The sequence below is a fragment of the Amphiprion ocellaris genome, chromosome 23 (assembly GCF_022539595.1).
Source record: "Amphiprion ocellaris isolate individual 3 ecotype Okinawa chromosome 23, ASM2253959v1, whole genome shotgun sequence".
Lineage (NCBI taxonomy): Eukaryota > Metazoa > Chordata > Actinopteri > Pomacentridae > Amphiprion > Amphiprion ocellaris.
Genome location: NC_072788.1, coordinates 21,536,590 through 21,554,014, shown reverse-complemented (window position 1 = coordinate 21,554,014; position 17,425 = coordinate 21,536,590). Strand labels below are relative to the sequence as shown.

The window sequence follows — 17,425 nt, the reverse complement described above, 5'->3', positions numbered from 1 at the left end:
AATGTCCTCAAACTGAACCAGAACAGGAAACGGCAGGAGACCAGATACGGTATGAAATACGGTGTTATTTCTGCTGTTAGGATGTGAATCTGTGGATATGAAACCTGAAGAGAGTTAAAGTCAATGATCAAAAATGTCATAGTATCGTATGTTGTGAAAAGAACATTACCTTATCGTATGTTGTAAAAAAAAAACAAAACATAGCATTTCATCAAAGAAACATCATAATACAGTTTTTTGTCGACACAAACGTCATTTTATGTCAGAACTACAGAGTCTAATAGTGATCATAGGGACAGTTTGGAGACAGATATTTAGGTTTAGTTGTGTTTAACTGGACATCTAAAGTTCACAGATAACAGAAATGTTTGAGTCAGTAGATTCTGATGATTCAAGAAGATAAATGTGGCAACAGCTCCCTCTGGCTGTGACATGAGGCGGCTTAGAGTAGAAAAAGTTCAACGATTCATCATTCATAGTAGTTTAAACAGTGAGATTAGAGAGAAATATCTTTAAACCTTTAGATTAAAATCTTCAACAGAGTTCTGACCATGATTTTAATTGGACACAAAAACTCCTAATTATTTCTCTGATAGCAATTTCTTTAATGGGATTTTGTTAAACTAATTCACTTCTTATTTTTCATTTTAGAATCAGAATCAGAAATATTTTATTGATCCCTGAGGGGGAACTGCTTACAGTCCAATTAAAAGTATATTAACATAATTAGAAATATTTGTCCTAAAAAATAAACTTAGTAGAAACATAACAGCATAATATACAAGCATATGCATTAAAATATACAGTGTAAGTCCAGGTTCCTGTTTTCTATGGAGTCAACAGAAGTGAAATTGATCAGAGTTCTTCAGGTTTTAACTTCCTGTTTTTGATCCTCAGGTGAGGCGCCTCCAGGTAAATCCATCCGCCACATGCGTCAGTTCCACTCCCACCACAACTTGCTGAGCCTGGCCCAGCCCTCCTCCTCCTCCTCCTCCCCATCCTCCAGCTCCAGGCTCCAGGCTCCGGAGCAGGACCAGGACCGGCGGGGCCCGCTGGGCTCGGCACTCAGCTTCAGCCTGGGCGGCACCGGAGGAAGCTGCTCCAGTCTGAGCGGCTCCAGCGACGGCAGCATCTGGGTCCGACAGACGCCGCAGGACGACAGTAAGGCGTCGCCAGCCGCCAACTTCTGGGACTTCTTCACCGGGAAAGGCTCGGGCTCAGAGACGATGGTATGATGAAGGGCAGGAGGAGGAGGAGGAGGATGGGAGGAGCTGCGTTCATGGGGCAGAAAACCTCCAAAACAGAAACATTTCCTGGCATTTAAAGGATCAAATCGCACTAAACATCAACACCACACACCTCCTCCCTTTAACTTTCTCACTAACAGTGAGGTTTTCCCAGTCGGAAGTTGGAATTTCCCACATTTTTTGCACCTCTTGAACGCAGCACGTGAACTTGCGAGGCAGAAAACCTGAAGAAGGAAACATCAGACAGTCAGACTTTCCTTAAAAGCCAGTTTGGGTTTGAAACTCTCAACAAATGAAATGAGATTATGAGGAAGCAGATGCAGTAATAATGGATGTACATAATGTACAAATACCAGCATGGACTAAGACCCTGAACACACCGATACAGTACAACGCTTCTGGTTGCTCTTTGTGTTTCCTGTAACATGCAAAGTGCTGCAAATGTGAATCATGAGATTAAAAATAAACCTCAAAACCAAAGTAAACTACAATTAGAGTCAGCAATAAGAGACAAAGAGAAGATTTGGACGAAATTTGGTTGAAAGTTACAGCAGCAAATACTTTAATATGTAATTAGGGACAGGTTTCACGTTGACATTTGACCGTTTCAACCCATTTTTCACAAATATTTCTACATAAATCGTAATGAGAAGTCCGTCTTCTCCTCTGTTGGGGCATTTTGATTGAAAAAGAGTCCAAAAAGCAGCTGAACTACCTACTTGATGCTTCGGTTTACGGTTAAAATGTTGTCAGATACTACAAAAATAACTCAAGTTGTAGTTTCCAATAGCAAACAAAAGATGGCCGATTGCTTTGCTGTATTAATTTTTTCCTGCTTTACGTCCAGAGATTAAAGGGTCATTCCAGAATTGGAGGACATTTGGGCTGCAAAATTTAAAAAGAAATAAACCGTTTCTTTTACAGTTTTGTGCTCCATATTCATCAATAATAGGTAATAAACTATCAAAGGCTTGATTGGCTCAGCTTATACATCAATGGTAGCATTTTTATTCCATGTTTTATTTGTTGTTTGCTAACCCTACTCTAATCACAGGAACCATGCTAATGTTAGCTTTTCATCAGCAGTAGAAGCTAGATATTTAGCTAGCTGTTACTGCTGACCAAGAGGACAGACTGATAATTATTATATAAAATATTCTGTTGATTTTTTTTAAAAAAATTCCCACAATTACCAGTCAATGAAAAAAAATAATACCAAGAAAGGAGATTTAAATTTTATTTGAGCTGTTTTGTTTGAGATTTAATTTGGCATTATAGGGGGAACTCCAGACTCAAACATTCTTTTCTCCTATTTTTTTTTTATTTTTTTTTTTAGATAAGTAAATTTACTCAACAGCTGCATGTTTTAGTATTGTGTACATGGATTATTTGAAATTTGATGGGTGGGTTGTAAAATGGCCTCCAATTCTGGAGTGACTCTAAAACAGAGCTGAGGCTCGTTGATAAGTGGTCAGAACTGAACTACAGATACGCAGCATTGGCTTCATAGAAATCTATAATCAAAACTTTTGACTAGTTGCAGTATAATTAGTCCAAATTCCATGTCGACTTGCTTCCTGTAGATACCAGCTGTCTGTTTTAAAGCGTCTTGCAGCATCTTTCCAGTCAGAACACCAGATGTTATCAGCTCTTCTCACCACTAGATGGCGCCGTTTGCTGCTGCTCTGCTACCATCAAGTGTTCCCACTTTTAGCTTTTAGTGCCAAACAACTAGCAGCTGTTTGTGTCTTTGTGGTAGATTCCTGTTGTTGTACAGAGACTTTTCTACCTGCTAAATCTTTCAGAAGTTGCACAGAGTTCATCCTGCACCTGGATTCTTCTTCTGGACTCCTTGTAGAGGATTTTTCCCCCCTTTTTTTAAAAACCTCGTTGTTTGACGATGTACCTGCAGAGAATTAAATGTCAGACTGCCCCTCTGTGTGTCTTGTGTGTTCGACTGGACAGTGAGTCAGTTTAAGAGTTTGTCGGCGATGGTCAGGGTTTGGCGGAGAGACAAGTATCTGAAAAACAATGGTGTGAGTCAGAAGGCAAGAAGCCCTGCAGGGAAAATGATCTCAGCAGGAAGAGAAAGCTGTTTAGTTCTGCTTTCAACTTCAATTTTAGTTCAGTTAAACACTGTGGCGGCTTTTTTTTCCAGTTAGAATTTTACATACATGCGTTCATTTAACTGAACTTTCAGCAGGAAAGTTGAATTTCAGGACCTGAAACTGCAACTGACCCTGCAGGAAGGTAATATTGCATCCAGTTTCTAATATTTGGGGCTTAAAATTTGGCTGTTTTGGCATTTTAAGAACTTTAAAGGTAAATATTGCTTTAAGTTTTCAATATTTTACAAAAAAAAGCTATTTTTTTTAAATGATTGTTTTTTTTAAATGGAACTTTACACCCATCCATCCATCCATTATCTATACACCGCTTAATCCTCACTAGGGTCATGGGGGGGGCTGGAGTCTATCCCAGCTGACTCAGGTGAAGGCAGGGGACACCCTAGACAGGTCACCAGTCTGTCACAGGGCTACATACAGAGACAAACAATCACTCTCACATTCACACCTACGGGCAATTTAGAATGATCAATTAACCTCAGCATATTTTTGGACTGTGGGAGGAAGCCGGAGTACCTGGAGAAAACCCACGCATGCACAGGGAGAACATGCAAACTCCATGCAGAAAGATCCCGGGAAAGCCAGGATGCGAACCAGGGACCTTCTCGCTGCAAGGCAAAAGTGCTAACCACTACACCACTGTGCAGCCCAACTTTACACCCATTTTGTTTAATTTTCATTAAGTTTTGAAATAAAAACATGTATTTAAATGTAGCTTATAGTGAGTAATAATATTTCAAAGTACATGTACTCAACTACAGTCTGCACTAATGATAACTGCAGTATTTTGGCAGGAAAGAATTTCGGCAAGATGAAGCTGATGGACGACAACGTGATTCAGAAACAAGCAGCAGGTAAAAACCTCTTTATATCTATTTTTTTTAAACATGTCACTGTATATTTACAGTGAATGCTATTGCTTGGTAAATAATAATAGTTAATGTCATTAGAAATGCTAGAAAAAATGCTTGTTTTTTGTAATAATTCACAAAATCCTTCAATCACATTTAGTTTCAGTGGATAATAATCTTTCTATACTTTCTGCTAAATATTTGCAGTAAAACTTAGAAGTCTTTAACAGTGACTGCAGATAATGCAAAAATGTCAACAAATTTATCAGATTTTGTTCTCCAGACAAACATATTCACACTTTTTCTGTTCTAAATTAAAACTTCAGCCTCAAAATGTAACTTTTCTTTAAAGAAAATACACTTTTTCTGAATATATTCTGTCTTTTAAAACCTTTAAAGTCCGTCAGAAATGCTGTAAACTTCCTAAAACAGAGAAATAAACTGTATTTCACCACATATGTTAGACTTTTCCAATTTAAACCTGCTGATTGGAGACTTCATAGGAAAATATACAGAAACTGTGATTGTAGTCGATTTGTTTCCATTTTGATTAAAATCTTCAAATTGGTGCCATAAAAACCTCCAAAAACTTTCCTCTGCAAAACTTAATGAGAGAAACAGCAGCAGATTCCATCAAAACCAGTTTGTGTTTATTTCCAAACAGTTTGGACACCATCAGAACCAGCCGTCATTCTTAAACTTCACTGCATCTCCATGAACGAACCTCAGACAGCAGCAGCAGCGACACAAACACACACATTTGTGCTCCTTCGGGCCAGTTTGTTTCCCCAGAATCTGCAGCTTCATGCAGTTTCTGCCTGGTTAAAGTCGGCCGCAGAAACCAAGGAAAGAAACCAGAGCCAAAGAAAGAACTGAACTTTTTTTTCCCCCAGCCAAATGTGAATTTAAACAAGTTTTTCTGATCCCACAATAGTTTAATCTGCAAATTTGGGCACAATCTTTAAATTCAGAGTCACAACTTTGCAAGATTATTCACAGTTTGCTGCTGCTGGAGTGTCGCTGCTGCAATGTGTCGATGAGTTAATGACACATTCAGTCACATTTTGTGTTTGAGACATTTACAATCTGTGTGAGTCTGAAAAAGGGGAGTGATGTGATGACTGAAGCTCTGAAGGGATTGTTGAATAAAAAAATCCATCTGCACACATTGGTGCTTCTGATTTAACACAATTTATAGACTTTAGGGAGTCAATTTCCATGTGGCCTTTAAAAAAAATGCAAGACAACAGACTTGAATTTGCTTTTTTTTTTTTTTTTTTTTTTTACCATTCATGGATGTATTTGATCTTAATTAGTTATTAGATATGAACATTTTACTGGAATAAAATCAGATAAAATGGTAGTTTGTGGTGTAAACGCTTGTCTCTTCTCATCTTTTCCAGTTATAGATTTAATATCCATCCCAGATTTCTGCCTGTGGTACTTTTTTGATATAAAATTGAAGCTCAAGATTGATTTTACATCAGAAAAACAGCCAATATAGGAATCAACAGGACTTCAGTTAGATAAATACAACAATTTTGAGAGTTAAATTTGCTGCAACTTTACCTGTGCATCTGAGGAAGGTTGTTTTTATAAATGAATTGCTCTCTAATGATTTGAGCAGTTATTGTTTTTTATACTTTGTTAATTTCATCCTTGTACATTGTAGAGTTTTGGCCAAATTTATCAATTAAAAATGATTAATTCTATATGTCAAAATGCCACCTAAGGTGGCTACCAACAATTATTTTAAATATTGATCAATCTGTTGAATATTTTCCCAATTAATAGCTTAGTTGTTTGTTCTATAAACACAAATAAAAATGTCAATCGGTCACAAAATCAAGTCTTTAAATGTCTTATTTTGTCCTTAATTTTCAGTTTATTATCATAGATGAGGAAAGAGACCAGAAAATATTCACATTTATGGAGCTAAAATAACAAATTTTAGCTGTTTTTTCTTTTAAAATAACTAATTTAATTACTAATTCACTAGCTCTAGTGTGACTTCCTGGACAAAATAGTAGAAACAGGCCGAGGGATGAAATCAGAAACACCTTTGTGTTCTTTAAAGTGGATTTTTGCTTCAACTCTGTGGTCACAGCTTCTCTCTGCACAGCAGTTTCTTCAGGTCTAGTTTTCCTCAAAGGGTCTTAATGTGTTTCAGTGTCAGTCGGATTAAATTAGGATTAAATATGATCCAACTTTAGGTCGGCTTGTTTCGGATGCCAGATGTGCAGGGGCCGATTCACCGCCAGAATAAAGGTACATTTGAGACAAAAAACTCCTGCTAACATTTTAGATTTTTCTAGGTCTGCTGATTATTTCAAGCAAGCGATTATTTATATTCCAATAATAACATCTGTATTTATGTACACATCTCTCAGCACATCCTCCCAAAATAAATTCTCAAATGTCAGAGCTGTCTACACACAAATGGTAGAGCAGTAAAATATATAAAAAAAAACAAGTGAAACATCTAAGAAAAGAGTTAACATGAACATTCATAATAATAATAATAATATTAATTGGATTTAAATAAAAAAGAGCCTAGTTTCATGGAGTTCCAACACTTGATAGATTCATTAGTGGCTCCCAACTCAATCTGTGGACTTTTAATCTCCCAAATAATGCGCTTTGTGCTTATTTGTGCTCATTTCTACTTGGAGTATTGAAAAAAAAAAAAAGCTTAAAATGTAAACATCATTTGGTTTGTATGAAGCGTCTCGTCCACAGATTTTGTCGGTGCCGTTTTGTTTTGTTTTTCCAAGTCATAGTCTTTCTGACATTCAGAAATCATAGGAAAACAAAGTGGAACGACCCTCGAAACGTTCCTTTAATGTTGATGTTTACGTTGGTTAAAGAGCAGCATGGATGTGAAATAGTGTTGAAGCCTCGACCCAGTGGATGAACGGAGAGAGTGTTCAGGAAGCATCGCTCCTAGTCGCTCGCTCTCATTTAAAACTGAAAATACAGAACTAAAAGTCGGACAGAATGAATTTAGATGCTGCTCGGTTTGCTGACGGTGTTTCAGCCTTGTGTAGAGAAGCTAAGAGGAAAATACGAAAAAGAAAATGCTAATTAGGTTGTTTCTAGTAGCTTTGGAGGCTGTCAGAAGGTGGCGCTGTAAGCTACACAGCTGGAATAAACACTGTAGAAGAAGAACCTGAAACAAAAGCAGCTATTTGCCAACTGGTCATAAATTTTAAACCTCAACTTTGGTTAATCATGAGAGCAAAATGGAGACTTAATAGTTGCAGTAAGAAACAAATGCTAGCTTGGTTTGTCTAATGTGAAGCTAATTCACTATTTCAAAAAGAACCTTAAATACTTGTTGGCCAAATTTTGTTGATGTGCAATGCAGGCTGAAAGTAGCTTTTGGGCTGATTTAAAACTGTTTTTTGACCAGTTTTGGACTCAGTCTTGCTTAGCCTGCTTTAAGGCTAGTTTCAGGCTAGTTTTTTCTGATTCTGGTTTTGATCAACTTTTTCTAAAGCCACACTCCAAAATGTGCATGAAAATACATTCTAGCAGCACAGATATCAGCTAACATGTTAACAATAGAGACTACAGACTTCTCTTGGTCGGTTATTTTATGTTAATTTGCTTCTTTATGATGCAATTTTTCCTGTAATGAATTTTAGAGAAATGCAACTAGACGTCCAAGTGTAGTGGAGAGCAAGTATCCTGAATTAAGTCTACATTTATGGCAAACTTTAGACTTTTTCCCTCCAACAGAGCTAATAGCTACTAACTGTGCTGGTTTAACTTCCTGTCTGACTGATTTGTACATTTATGACGTCTCTGTAGCTTCACTAATGTGTGAAAACCATCAGCAAACCCAACCTCATCCGAAGCAACAGCTAAGAACCCCTCTGATGCTTCTCACTTTTGGGCGTGTGGGTAAAACTTTTCAAAACAAATGAAGAATTTTGAGGCAAATTCATGTTTAAAAAGTGCTTTTCTGTTTGTCCAGGAGGGAGAGCGACTGTGGAGATGAACCTGATGTCCACACAGTGTGTTCCAGGTGAAGCAGCAGCAGCCCTACTGTCGTTCTACTGTACAGTTTAACATTCAGGTAATACTGGAGAGTCTGCTCAGGGTGAGCTTGCTTGTTAATCTGAGACAGCGCAGCCGGGTGGAGCTTAACAAGCTTGGCAGTGTAAAAATATAAAACAAAACTAAAAATCTACATTTGGTTCATTTGTGCGCTTTAACAAAAATGAAAAGAACAGGAACAAAGGAGGTCGTTGGCGATCAGCAGGATCGACTTAAAGGCTTTAAAATGACTCCTGTGTCTCAGCATTAATGAATTAAAGCTGGAAAATGGTATTTTAAATATTTGGTCTTCATCATAAGAGGAAGCACTAAAAAGATGCAACTATTATCACAATAACTTGGAGAGTAAAGCTCAAACAAGTGGCCAATTAACTGTAAAGTTCAAAAAAAATTAATCGCCAATTACTTATAAATTAATTTATCCTTTAAGGTGTTTGTTGAGCAAAAATATTGAACGGCTTTTGACTTTCGAAAGTTAGATTTTTCTTGCTAGGTAAGCGAAACGAGCAATTTGAAGATGATTTTTCACCAAACAATCCAAAAAAGCTGTAATTTTTGGTGTTGCAGCTGCACTGGAGACTTTACTAGTTCAATTCTGAACAATGTACAGACTATATAATCGTATTACATTATAAAAAATGTGAGTCCAGTCTATACAGTTTTGACGTCTGCTGCTGAGGAAAACTTCTAACGACTGATTTGTCTTAAGAAAATGTTTAAAAATCCAAATATTTTAATTATCAATGATGTGCAAAACCTAACAAATGCAAATTCTCACAGTGGAGAAGCTCTAAATTAATATTTGTGACTTAATTACCAAAATATTACTCTGCCATTACATCAGAAGCCTTGAATATTGGTGCTAAATGACATTTTGAGAGACACTGAGGACAGGAAGCCATTTTAAACAGTCTTACTGCATTAAATACACCGTGAGCTCCACGTCAGCAGACCGTTAGCATCTCTCAGGGCCGCAAATTATGATTCTGGAGTGAAAAACATGTTATGTAAAAGATCTGAGCCCCTGCCAGAGCTGCAGCTGCATGAAAAACACTCGAGCCAGAGTCGAAATTTGTCAAAGTGGCTGAAATTACGAGATGAAGTGAAGCAGCTGCAGCCAAACAAACATTTAGCCTGAATGTAGTGCGACAGTTCAGATGTCAGAAGTAACTTGAAGGAAAGTGTTTCCCTTTTAAAAAAAAAAATAAAAAATTTAAAAATGTGCGTATTCTGGTATTTTAAAAGCAAACTGCAGAGGAGACTCACTGTAAAAGAAAAACGTTAGCTTATGCTGTTCAAATACTTTCTGTTCTTTATTCGGTATCTTCTCTTGTTGAGTGGCACCAAACGAAATGGCAACTTTAAAACCAACTCCCTCAACAACCACCTTAGCCTCCTAAAAACTGCTTTTTGCCTAAAAAGAAGTTGCTGCTCTTTACTGATTATAGTTAAACATGCTCTTAAAATATCTCCAATAACAGAAGGGAAAAAAATCACAAATTAGCTGCTGATTAAACACTGAAAAGTTAAATTATAGATACTGCAATTTATATTTTTTGGTCAATTGTTTTTCTTTAATATTCAAAATAAAGATAAATTACTGTCATTTTTAAGTGAAACAGAAAAGCCCAGGTTGATCAACACCTCTCTGGTGGCTAGTTTTCGTTTCACGCTCTGCCGTTAACACTAAATGCTAACACTGCTTCAAGATTCAAACACTGCAAACTAGCATCCCTGCGCTGAGGACACGTTCAAGCTGTTAATCGCTAAAGGTAGTGTCAGTGGTTTTGTTGGGATTTCCAACAACGCTGTCAGAGTTCATCTATGCATTAGTGTAAAGCCATGAAAAGCTTTACAGCTGCTGTGGGAAGCAAATTTAGCACGGTATAATATGCACACAAAGAAAAAAAATGCTAAAGAAGACTTTGAGGTGATGATACCAATGGTAACCATGACAATGTCGTTGCGTCTCATCCACCTGATTGGTTGCTCTGCAGACAGTCCCGTTACCTCCAGAATGGACGATGTGCACACGGTGATGTCAGCCTCGTGGATTGGCAGTCGTCCCAGCTGATGCCACAGTGCAAAGCGAGTGTCACGGGTTCGCTTTCCTGCTTTAAGGTGCTTGTTGCAGTGTGGACTCAGAGGAGGTGAACGGTCCTAATCCAGGAGGCTGGCATGCCACCTGCACACGTCTCAAACGATCCGAGCGGCGCTCCAGTGCAAAGCTCCGCCCGCCGGGAATAAAGCCTGGATACTTATGTGAGCATACTGGGCGGAGCCTGTGGCCGCCTTAAGCCCCTCCCCCTCTGTTGAGTGACAGTCTGTTGGGGGTTTACCGCTGGCCGTTTCAGTCTCTGGACTGGTAGAACAGGATGTATCCTGATTCAGAGTTCTTGGAAATGTCCGATGTCAGACCGTAGAATTCCTCAATCGCCTGCGCATCAATTTTCTAGAGAAAAGGAAAGAGGTTGGACTTCAGACATCATCAGGGATCTCACTGGAGTTGTCAGTACGAACATGTTACTGATGCTTTGATTCGTTAAGTTTTATGCAAAGTACCTTAACATTAGTACTAAACATGTAGAAGTTCTTACAGGTATGGTGGACTAGTTATAGCATTAATCATGTCCTAGTTATTATTTAAATGGTGCTAAAATGAAGACAACTGGAGTCTGTTTTCTGAACGTTTTACTTCTCATCCTAAAGGCTTCTCTAGTTCTGACTGATGGGGAGTCTGCAGTATTGAAACTCCTGTGAGGTCATCAGCACTTTAAGAGACACTGAGGAGTGAGTGCTTGTTCAGCTCCCTGTGAAGGCTGTCAGAACTGCCCTGTAAGTATCTGACAAGTGGTGTCTGGTTACTGATGGTCGTACCAGTTTGACGGTTTCTCTCTAACAATCTGTCTTCTCTCCTCAGAATGTGAACAATGCAGTCGTGAGCTATGAAGCAGGATTTGGAGGTAACTTCTGATTTTTCAGGCCAACTAACCTGCTCCAGGACAGGTTTTGTTAGAGATATCAATGCATATTAAACCAACTGATCAATCTGTTATGTTGGAAAATGGCATTCACAGAACATGGAGCTCAGATAGCAGAAGGTCCTTTAGGAAGGCAAGAGTTTTCTGAGCTGCAAGCCCTTTCAAAATCATCTCATTGTTTTTGGTGCCTTTGTATAAAGGTATAATCCTAAAACAGGAAATAAAATGTCTCCTTGAGACACTCAAACTATTTGTGCAACCACCATTCATTAAGTTTGCTATCAACAGAGATGGTGTTGGTTCCAGTGGGTGTTTCTAAAATTAAACTGTAAATATTGTATCTATATATACTTTTATGTTCAGGCACCTACCCTGCCTTAACTATGACTTGCCAGTACGAGATCTTGAACCTGCTCCCTTCTGATCAGCAGCCTAACACTTTGACCACTGAGCTACCACTACTTGTATGTTCTACAAAGGCTTCCACTTCATGTGTTTTTGTTTGTCACCAGTGTTGTCCCATACCTGACCAGTGGGTGGCAGCAGTTCTCTACTGCTTCCAAGGTGGGAATTCAGGTGAAGTGACATCGTAGGTTACCATGGTTTTATCTACCTTTTTTTTTCTAACCTTTTCCTTTTTTCTAACCCTCCTTTGCAGGAACTGATCCCACCCACAACAGAATCAAAACACAAGAAGTCCCCCCAGAACACATCAGTGCAGAGGACAGCAACATCAACCTCACACAGCAGGATGTCAGAAGGAACAGTTACACACCTCGACATCTAAGTATACAAATCAACATTCACCATTTGATTCTCGGAACCCAACACCATCAGAGAAGTTTTTAAACAGTGTGGTTACCAAACTGGGCCTTTGACAAAACCACAAAAAGACAGCAGAAAGTGCAGAAGTATCTGAGAAACTCAGTAGCTTCAAGTAACACTACATCTATGTGCACTTTGAGTAGAATCTCATTCACTCTGAGGACAGCATCGTACACATTTTGGCTAAACAAGAGGCGTGAAAGAAGGCATCTATGCCAAACTGGAACAACCATCACTAAACAGATTCCTACAACTAAAAGGGGCCTCCTAAATACTAGCTATTAACATAGTAAATATGGCCTTATATGGCTAGGTTGACTCAAAATAAATGCTGGTCTGTTACCAATGTAAATGTTGGATAGCTTGGTTTCACTGGAACTTAAATTGTTGGTGTTTCCAAAGAAGTACACAATCATATTTGAATTATTACAAAACTAAACTGACGGAGTTGATGGGTAACAGTGAAGGCTTTTTAATTATCTATTTTTATATGGTAAATACTCAGGAAGACTCTTTCTGCCTTCAGTTCTTGTTTTGTCTGTCTATGTTAGATTATTAGTAAACAGCACTTTCTAACTTCTAAAGTAGGAAAAAATGATGCATTTCTATATATCGTAATAGACATAAATTGGTTTTTAGTTAGTTTCATGCGTTATAGTGTACATTAATCACCTGTTTATACTAAACAGTGAAAGCAGATGAGAAAAATAACCCTCTTTTCAGCTCACAAAAGCAACAATATTGGAATATTTATCTGACAGCTCAGTCAAAAAGTTTTCACATTTTGTCAAGTGCCCATTTGGATAAAACACGCTTCTGTTATTTCTGGTAACAAGTTGTTATTTTTGCTTTACTTAGCTGAACCTGTCAGAAACTAATGTTATTCTTGAGTCATGTTTCAAAATCTTTTTGGACAATAAGCACATTTCAGTTTCTAAGATAATTTGGCATAACTCTGGTAAAGCTGTGTATAAAAATGAGTTGAACACAAGTCAGGCCTGAAAGGAGGTCTCAGTCTGTTTTGTAAAAGCATCACTTCTTTTGATTTGCTACCAAATGTCCATTCAAGCATGTTGTATTTCATTTTGTCATGTTTTCTAAATCTTACTTTATTAAACCTCAATTGATAATATTCAGATTTTTCTTACTTTTGTTATTTATTGTCATTCTAATGCCTCTGTGTTTAAAAAATGAGGTGAGTAAATATCCTGAGTCGACCCTGACAACTGTTTCTTATTAGATGCAGCAGTTTTCGTGCCCTAAAGCAAGACAATGAGGCTGGAAACAAACTGAAATATTCCATTTTTGGGTTTAGTGGTGACAGAGAACTGGCCTCAGCATTAAAACTGTCTCAGTTCCAGGTGGAAAGACAGACAGATTGTTGATAAACCGACAAAATTAACTTATAAAAGAAGAGGAAGAATGGCAGGGTAAAATCTCCACAAACCATAAAAAAATAAGTTTGTGTTTCTGCTCTGCAAACTCAGCAGAATCTCCTGGACCAGATGTTTGAAGCGGGCCTCCGTCCCACCATAGTGGAAAAATACGCATCAGTCTGCAGTGACTGTGACTGAGCTGTATTCTAACAACTAAAATAAACCATTTTAATCAAGAAAACGTCCCTAAAGAATCCCTACAATGTGTATATTTGAGGTTTCATTCGGCCAAACTAGAAGCATCACTGAACTGGAACTAGACTTGGATCAGAAAGGAGGACTGGTGTGTTTTGTTTGGGTTTAAAATGACCATACTGGTGGTTTTGCATGTTACAACACTCTGAATTATAGCTGCATTAGTTCCTCTGTGACAATGTCAGCAGAAACCAAAACATTACAGGTATCATTAAAGTTGACTTCACGGCAGAGCAGGTGTGTCGGACTACATTAAGCTTTACTGTTACACTTCGTAAAGTGGACACTCAGTAGTTTTTCTATCATCCCAGACAGCTATTGGTTTCCATTATGTTGCTTTTAGGAGACTCATTGTCAATGCATTGTAAATGACACTATGATGCAACATTTACATGAATATTTTTGGACTTTCATCACTGTAAATGATGACACAACTGCAGTGTAATTCTGCTAATTCATTTTCACCCCTTATGGAAACCAACAGCTGCCTGAAACAACAGAGAAATACTTAAAACTGTATAGGATGCATTCAAAAATATCAGCAAAATGGTTAAATACACTTGAAGTAAAGGAGTGCAACATGCAAAAACACCAGAAAGTTCCTTCTAAGGGTAGAGTTATACAAAGGAACACATTAAGAACAACTATGGGTTCAATCTGTGGTGTACAGATGGACAAAAATAGTTCAAATTTACCATTAGCATTTGTATCACTTGTTTGTCATTTCTAGCTAGAAGAAACCTGCTGTTTGCATAAAAACTCAAGAGTAATCAACATTTGACATGACTTTGAATCATTTGGGGCTTTAAACTTACCAAATAATTCAAGTTAAATGTTGGTGTACAAGTATAGTAAACATTTAGCTGCAGCTGTAAGGATTTATCTAAAGATGTTTGGATAATGCTTTATTCTTTGGGTCTGTAATTTCAGAATAATTTTATAGCAAGTTTTTCCCCAAAGATATAGGCAATTTAACTCCAATTATGCAGTTTATTTTCAGTTCTTTCTAGCTGTATTCTGTCTTTTTCTGCTTAAAATGTACAATTAGTCTACTGATAAATACATGCAGGTCAAAGTTTAACGTAACAAATTCATTAATGGTTATGTGTGGTTCTCCAGAAATACAGAGTTCTTAACAAGAAATTATTTGCAAAGTACTACCAATTGCAGCATGTTGGAGCTACACGATGTGGCTAAGAAAGAAAATGTGTATTTAATTTTTTGCATTTTTAACTTGTTCAGTACCTATTTTTCTCCCAATTAGTGGTCAGAGTCTGTATATCTGCAGACAATAGCCAGTAAAAGTTAAATATATAGCAGCAAAAGATTTAATTCTTCTCTAACTACAGACTGAGCTTGAACAAACCCTCAAAGGTTTTTATCATCACCGCTGCACAGCCAGTTAACTGCTGATAGTTTGATAGCTGTGGCATACCGTTCTCTCTGGCACGCACCGAGAAAAATAACAAACTGAAAGGTTAGTTGGCGGCAGCGAGCCTTGGCTTTGGACGCGTACCAACGGCTAAAGAGCTACATCATGCTGTTGGCTAACGTCAGTGAGGCTTTACTTTTAACTTCATACACTTCCATATGTCACGGGGACGGATGCTGGCAGCACATCTCCTCCTCCTCCGTTTGGTTTATTATCACGTCGTCAGCCTCTCCCAGACTGAAGCTGGGAAAGCGTTCAACGAGGGTCAGGCGCTATCACACATGCTACATGGATGTCAGACTGTTGTTTCTGTGTCGGCTGCCATGTTTTCCCCTGCTGCCACATCACAGCGGAAAGCAGATGGTTTTGTAGCAGAGGTGGCAGGCGACTGGCGGAGCGGCAATTTCATGACAACCGAGATGGTTGGAGTAGAAAAACGGAATCATTAGCTGCTTTGTAAAAGTTAAAAATAACCAAAAGTTTGTCACAAGCTCAGTCTCCAGAACGGCATCACCTGCCTGCACACAGTAAACATTAAGAAGAAGTAGCAGCTGTCTCTCATAGTTTTAATTATCTACCTGATCAAAGAGCGCTTTAGCTGCTCTGCATTATTCTCATTCCAGATATTTCCTTACTGTTGTTTTCTTTCTTTTCATCTGCTCTAATATTCCTCTGCTCATATTCTGACCACTAAACCCTGTTTTATCTCCTGGTTATTCCACACAGGTTCAGGTATTTAGGTCGTAACGTTGCAGGAACTCCAGACACAACATTCAGGAGTGCCTGTGAGGTTGGATATTTAAAATTCCTGCCGGCTCTGGATGACAGAAGCTTCCCAATGAAACAGATTTTAATGCTGTGTTCGGTTTTCAGTGATGTGAGCTAGAACTGCGGAGGGTAATTTAGTAACTATTATTTTTAACCTTTAAATGTTAGTTTGTTTGAGAATTCATTCTGAATTTTTTAGTTCAGAATTGAGAATGACCAAGCCTTTTTTATCTGTTACTTTAAATGACAAATATTATTAATTTAATTGCTTGAAACACACTCTGATTATGGTTAATTCTGCTAATTTATTAAGTTTTATATCATATTTTGTCACAGTTTAAGAGTGTGTATTGTTTTCTGTTCTACATTTCCTGCTGTTATTGCTGGTCTTTTGTTATTCTTAAATGGATAATAAAAACTGCTTCAGTAGCACATGGTGGTGTTATTTTTACTATTCACTTTCTACCTGTTTTGAAACCTGAAATAATGAAAATAATAAGTTAAAGCAAGAATAGAAGAAGTTCATTTATTAACTGATAAAAGACCAAGTTTAAACTTGAGTTTTTCTATTTGTATTTCAAAAATGTACAATAAAATGTTAAGGATTTCACTAAACTTGAAGCTGCACTATTTATTAACATTATGCATTTTAACTGGAAACTATTTCCTGGTTATATTTCAAATTTTAAGGCGTCTGATTTACTACAAAATGAAAGAGACCCCTAGTTTAACTAACTGCTGACCAATCTGTGATGATCAAACTGAACATGGTTGTCAGAAACAAAGAGAAGATGCCGTCCTACCTCTACAATGTCGTCATCGAACAGCAGCCAGAAGCCATGGCTCTTGACGATGGTGATGTAGTGTCCACGGTTCGGACCACTGAGGGACATAAACACAGGGGGAACATTAGGAAAGCGATACCTAAAAGACTTAAATGGGGAGTTTGCTTTTATTCCTGATTAACAATATGAATTAAGCATTATTATTGAGGCTACGTCAGTGAAAAAATTTAAAAATAACTATTCCTAAGTGTTATTTATTGTGGAAAATGTTTCAGTAACGAGCTGCAAGTCAAAACGTTGAATGTGCATGTGGTTATTAAGACGTTGCACTCTGTGTTTACATATGACGTCTGTCCTCCTGAGGAAAGTGTTGGATAACATCAAATGCATTTGCATGTGGAATAAAGAGACTAATGACTGTCATGTGCTCCCTCATACGTCAGCTGACGTCAGATGATCAGCCCGAGGACGTTCCACATCTCTGAATCACCCCAACTCAACTCAACTCAACATTTGAACGCGATTCAAGGAACTTTCATCTCAGCAGCTCAAGAAAAAAATGCAGCAACAAGCTATGTTTGCAGGACACATGGATTTATTCCCCTTTTATTAAGTTTTTTATCCATCTTGAGGTTTTATCCCAGTTGATGCATGACTGATTTTGGCCTAAGTATGAGCAAAACACATCGAAACGTTTAGAAAAGAAGTCCGAAGTGC

At 37.9% G+C, this 17,425-nt stretch overlaps 2 protein-coding genes and 1 long non-coding RNA gene across 3 annotated transcripts in view; 2 read left to right on the top strand and 1 right to left on the bottom strand.

The window, feature by feature from the left end:
• arhgap36 (Rho GTPase activating protein 36) overlaps positions 1-3,180 on the top strand; it is an 83,869-nt gene extending 80,689 nt beyond the window's left edge. The window contains exons 9-10 of the mRNA XM_055007969.1: positions 3-49; positions 898-3,180. Of these exons, the coding sequence (XP_054863944.1) occupies positions 3-49; positions 898-1,235 (385 nt within the window). The 3' untranslated portion in view covers positions 1,236-3,180. The remainder of the gene's footprint in view (positions 1-2; positions 50-897) is intronic.
• Positions 3,181-4,852: 1,672 nt separating this feature from the next.
• The window catches only part of usp12b (ubiquitin specific peptidase 12b), a 31,199-nt gene continuing 18,626 nt past the window's right edge, over positions 4,853-17,425 (bottom strand). The window contains exons 9-10 of the mRNA XM_035952923.2: positions 16,727-16,805; positions 4,853-10,738 (exon numbers count right to left, since the gene is read on the bottom strand). Coding sequence (XP_035808816.2) covers positions 10,637-10,738; positions 16,727-16,805 — 181 coding nt within the window. The 3' untranslated portion in view covers positions 4,853-10,636. The remainder of the gene's footprint in view (positions 10,739-16,726; positions 16,806-17,425) is intronic.
• Positions 8,165-16,355, top strand: LOC118470999 (uncharacterized). Its single transcript, XR_004848206.2, has 5 exons — positions 8,165-8,305; positions 10,996-11,121; positions 11,207-11,249; positions 11,780-11,831; positions 11,926-16,355. It is a non-coding gene; the product is annotated as an uncharacterized LOC118470999 (long non-coding RNA).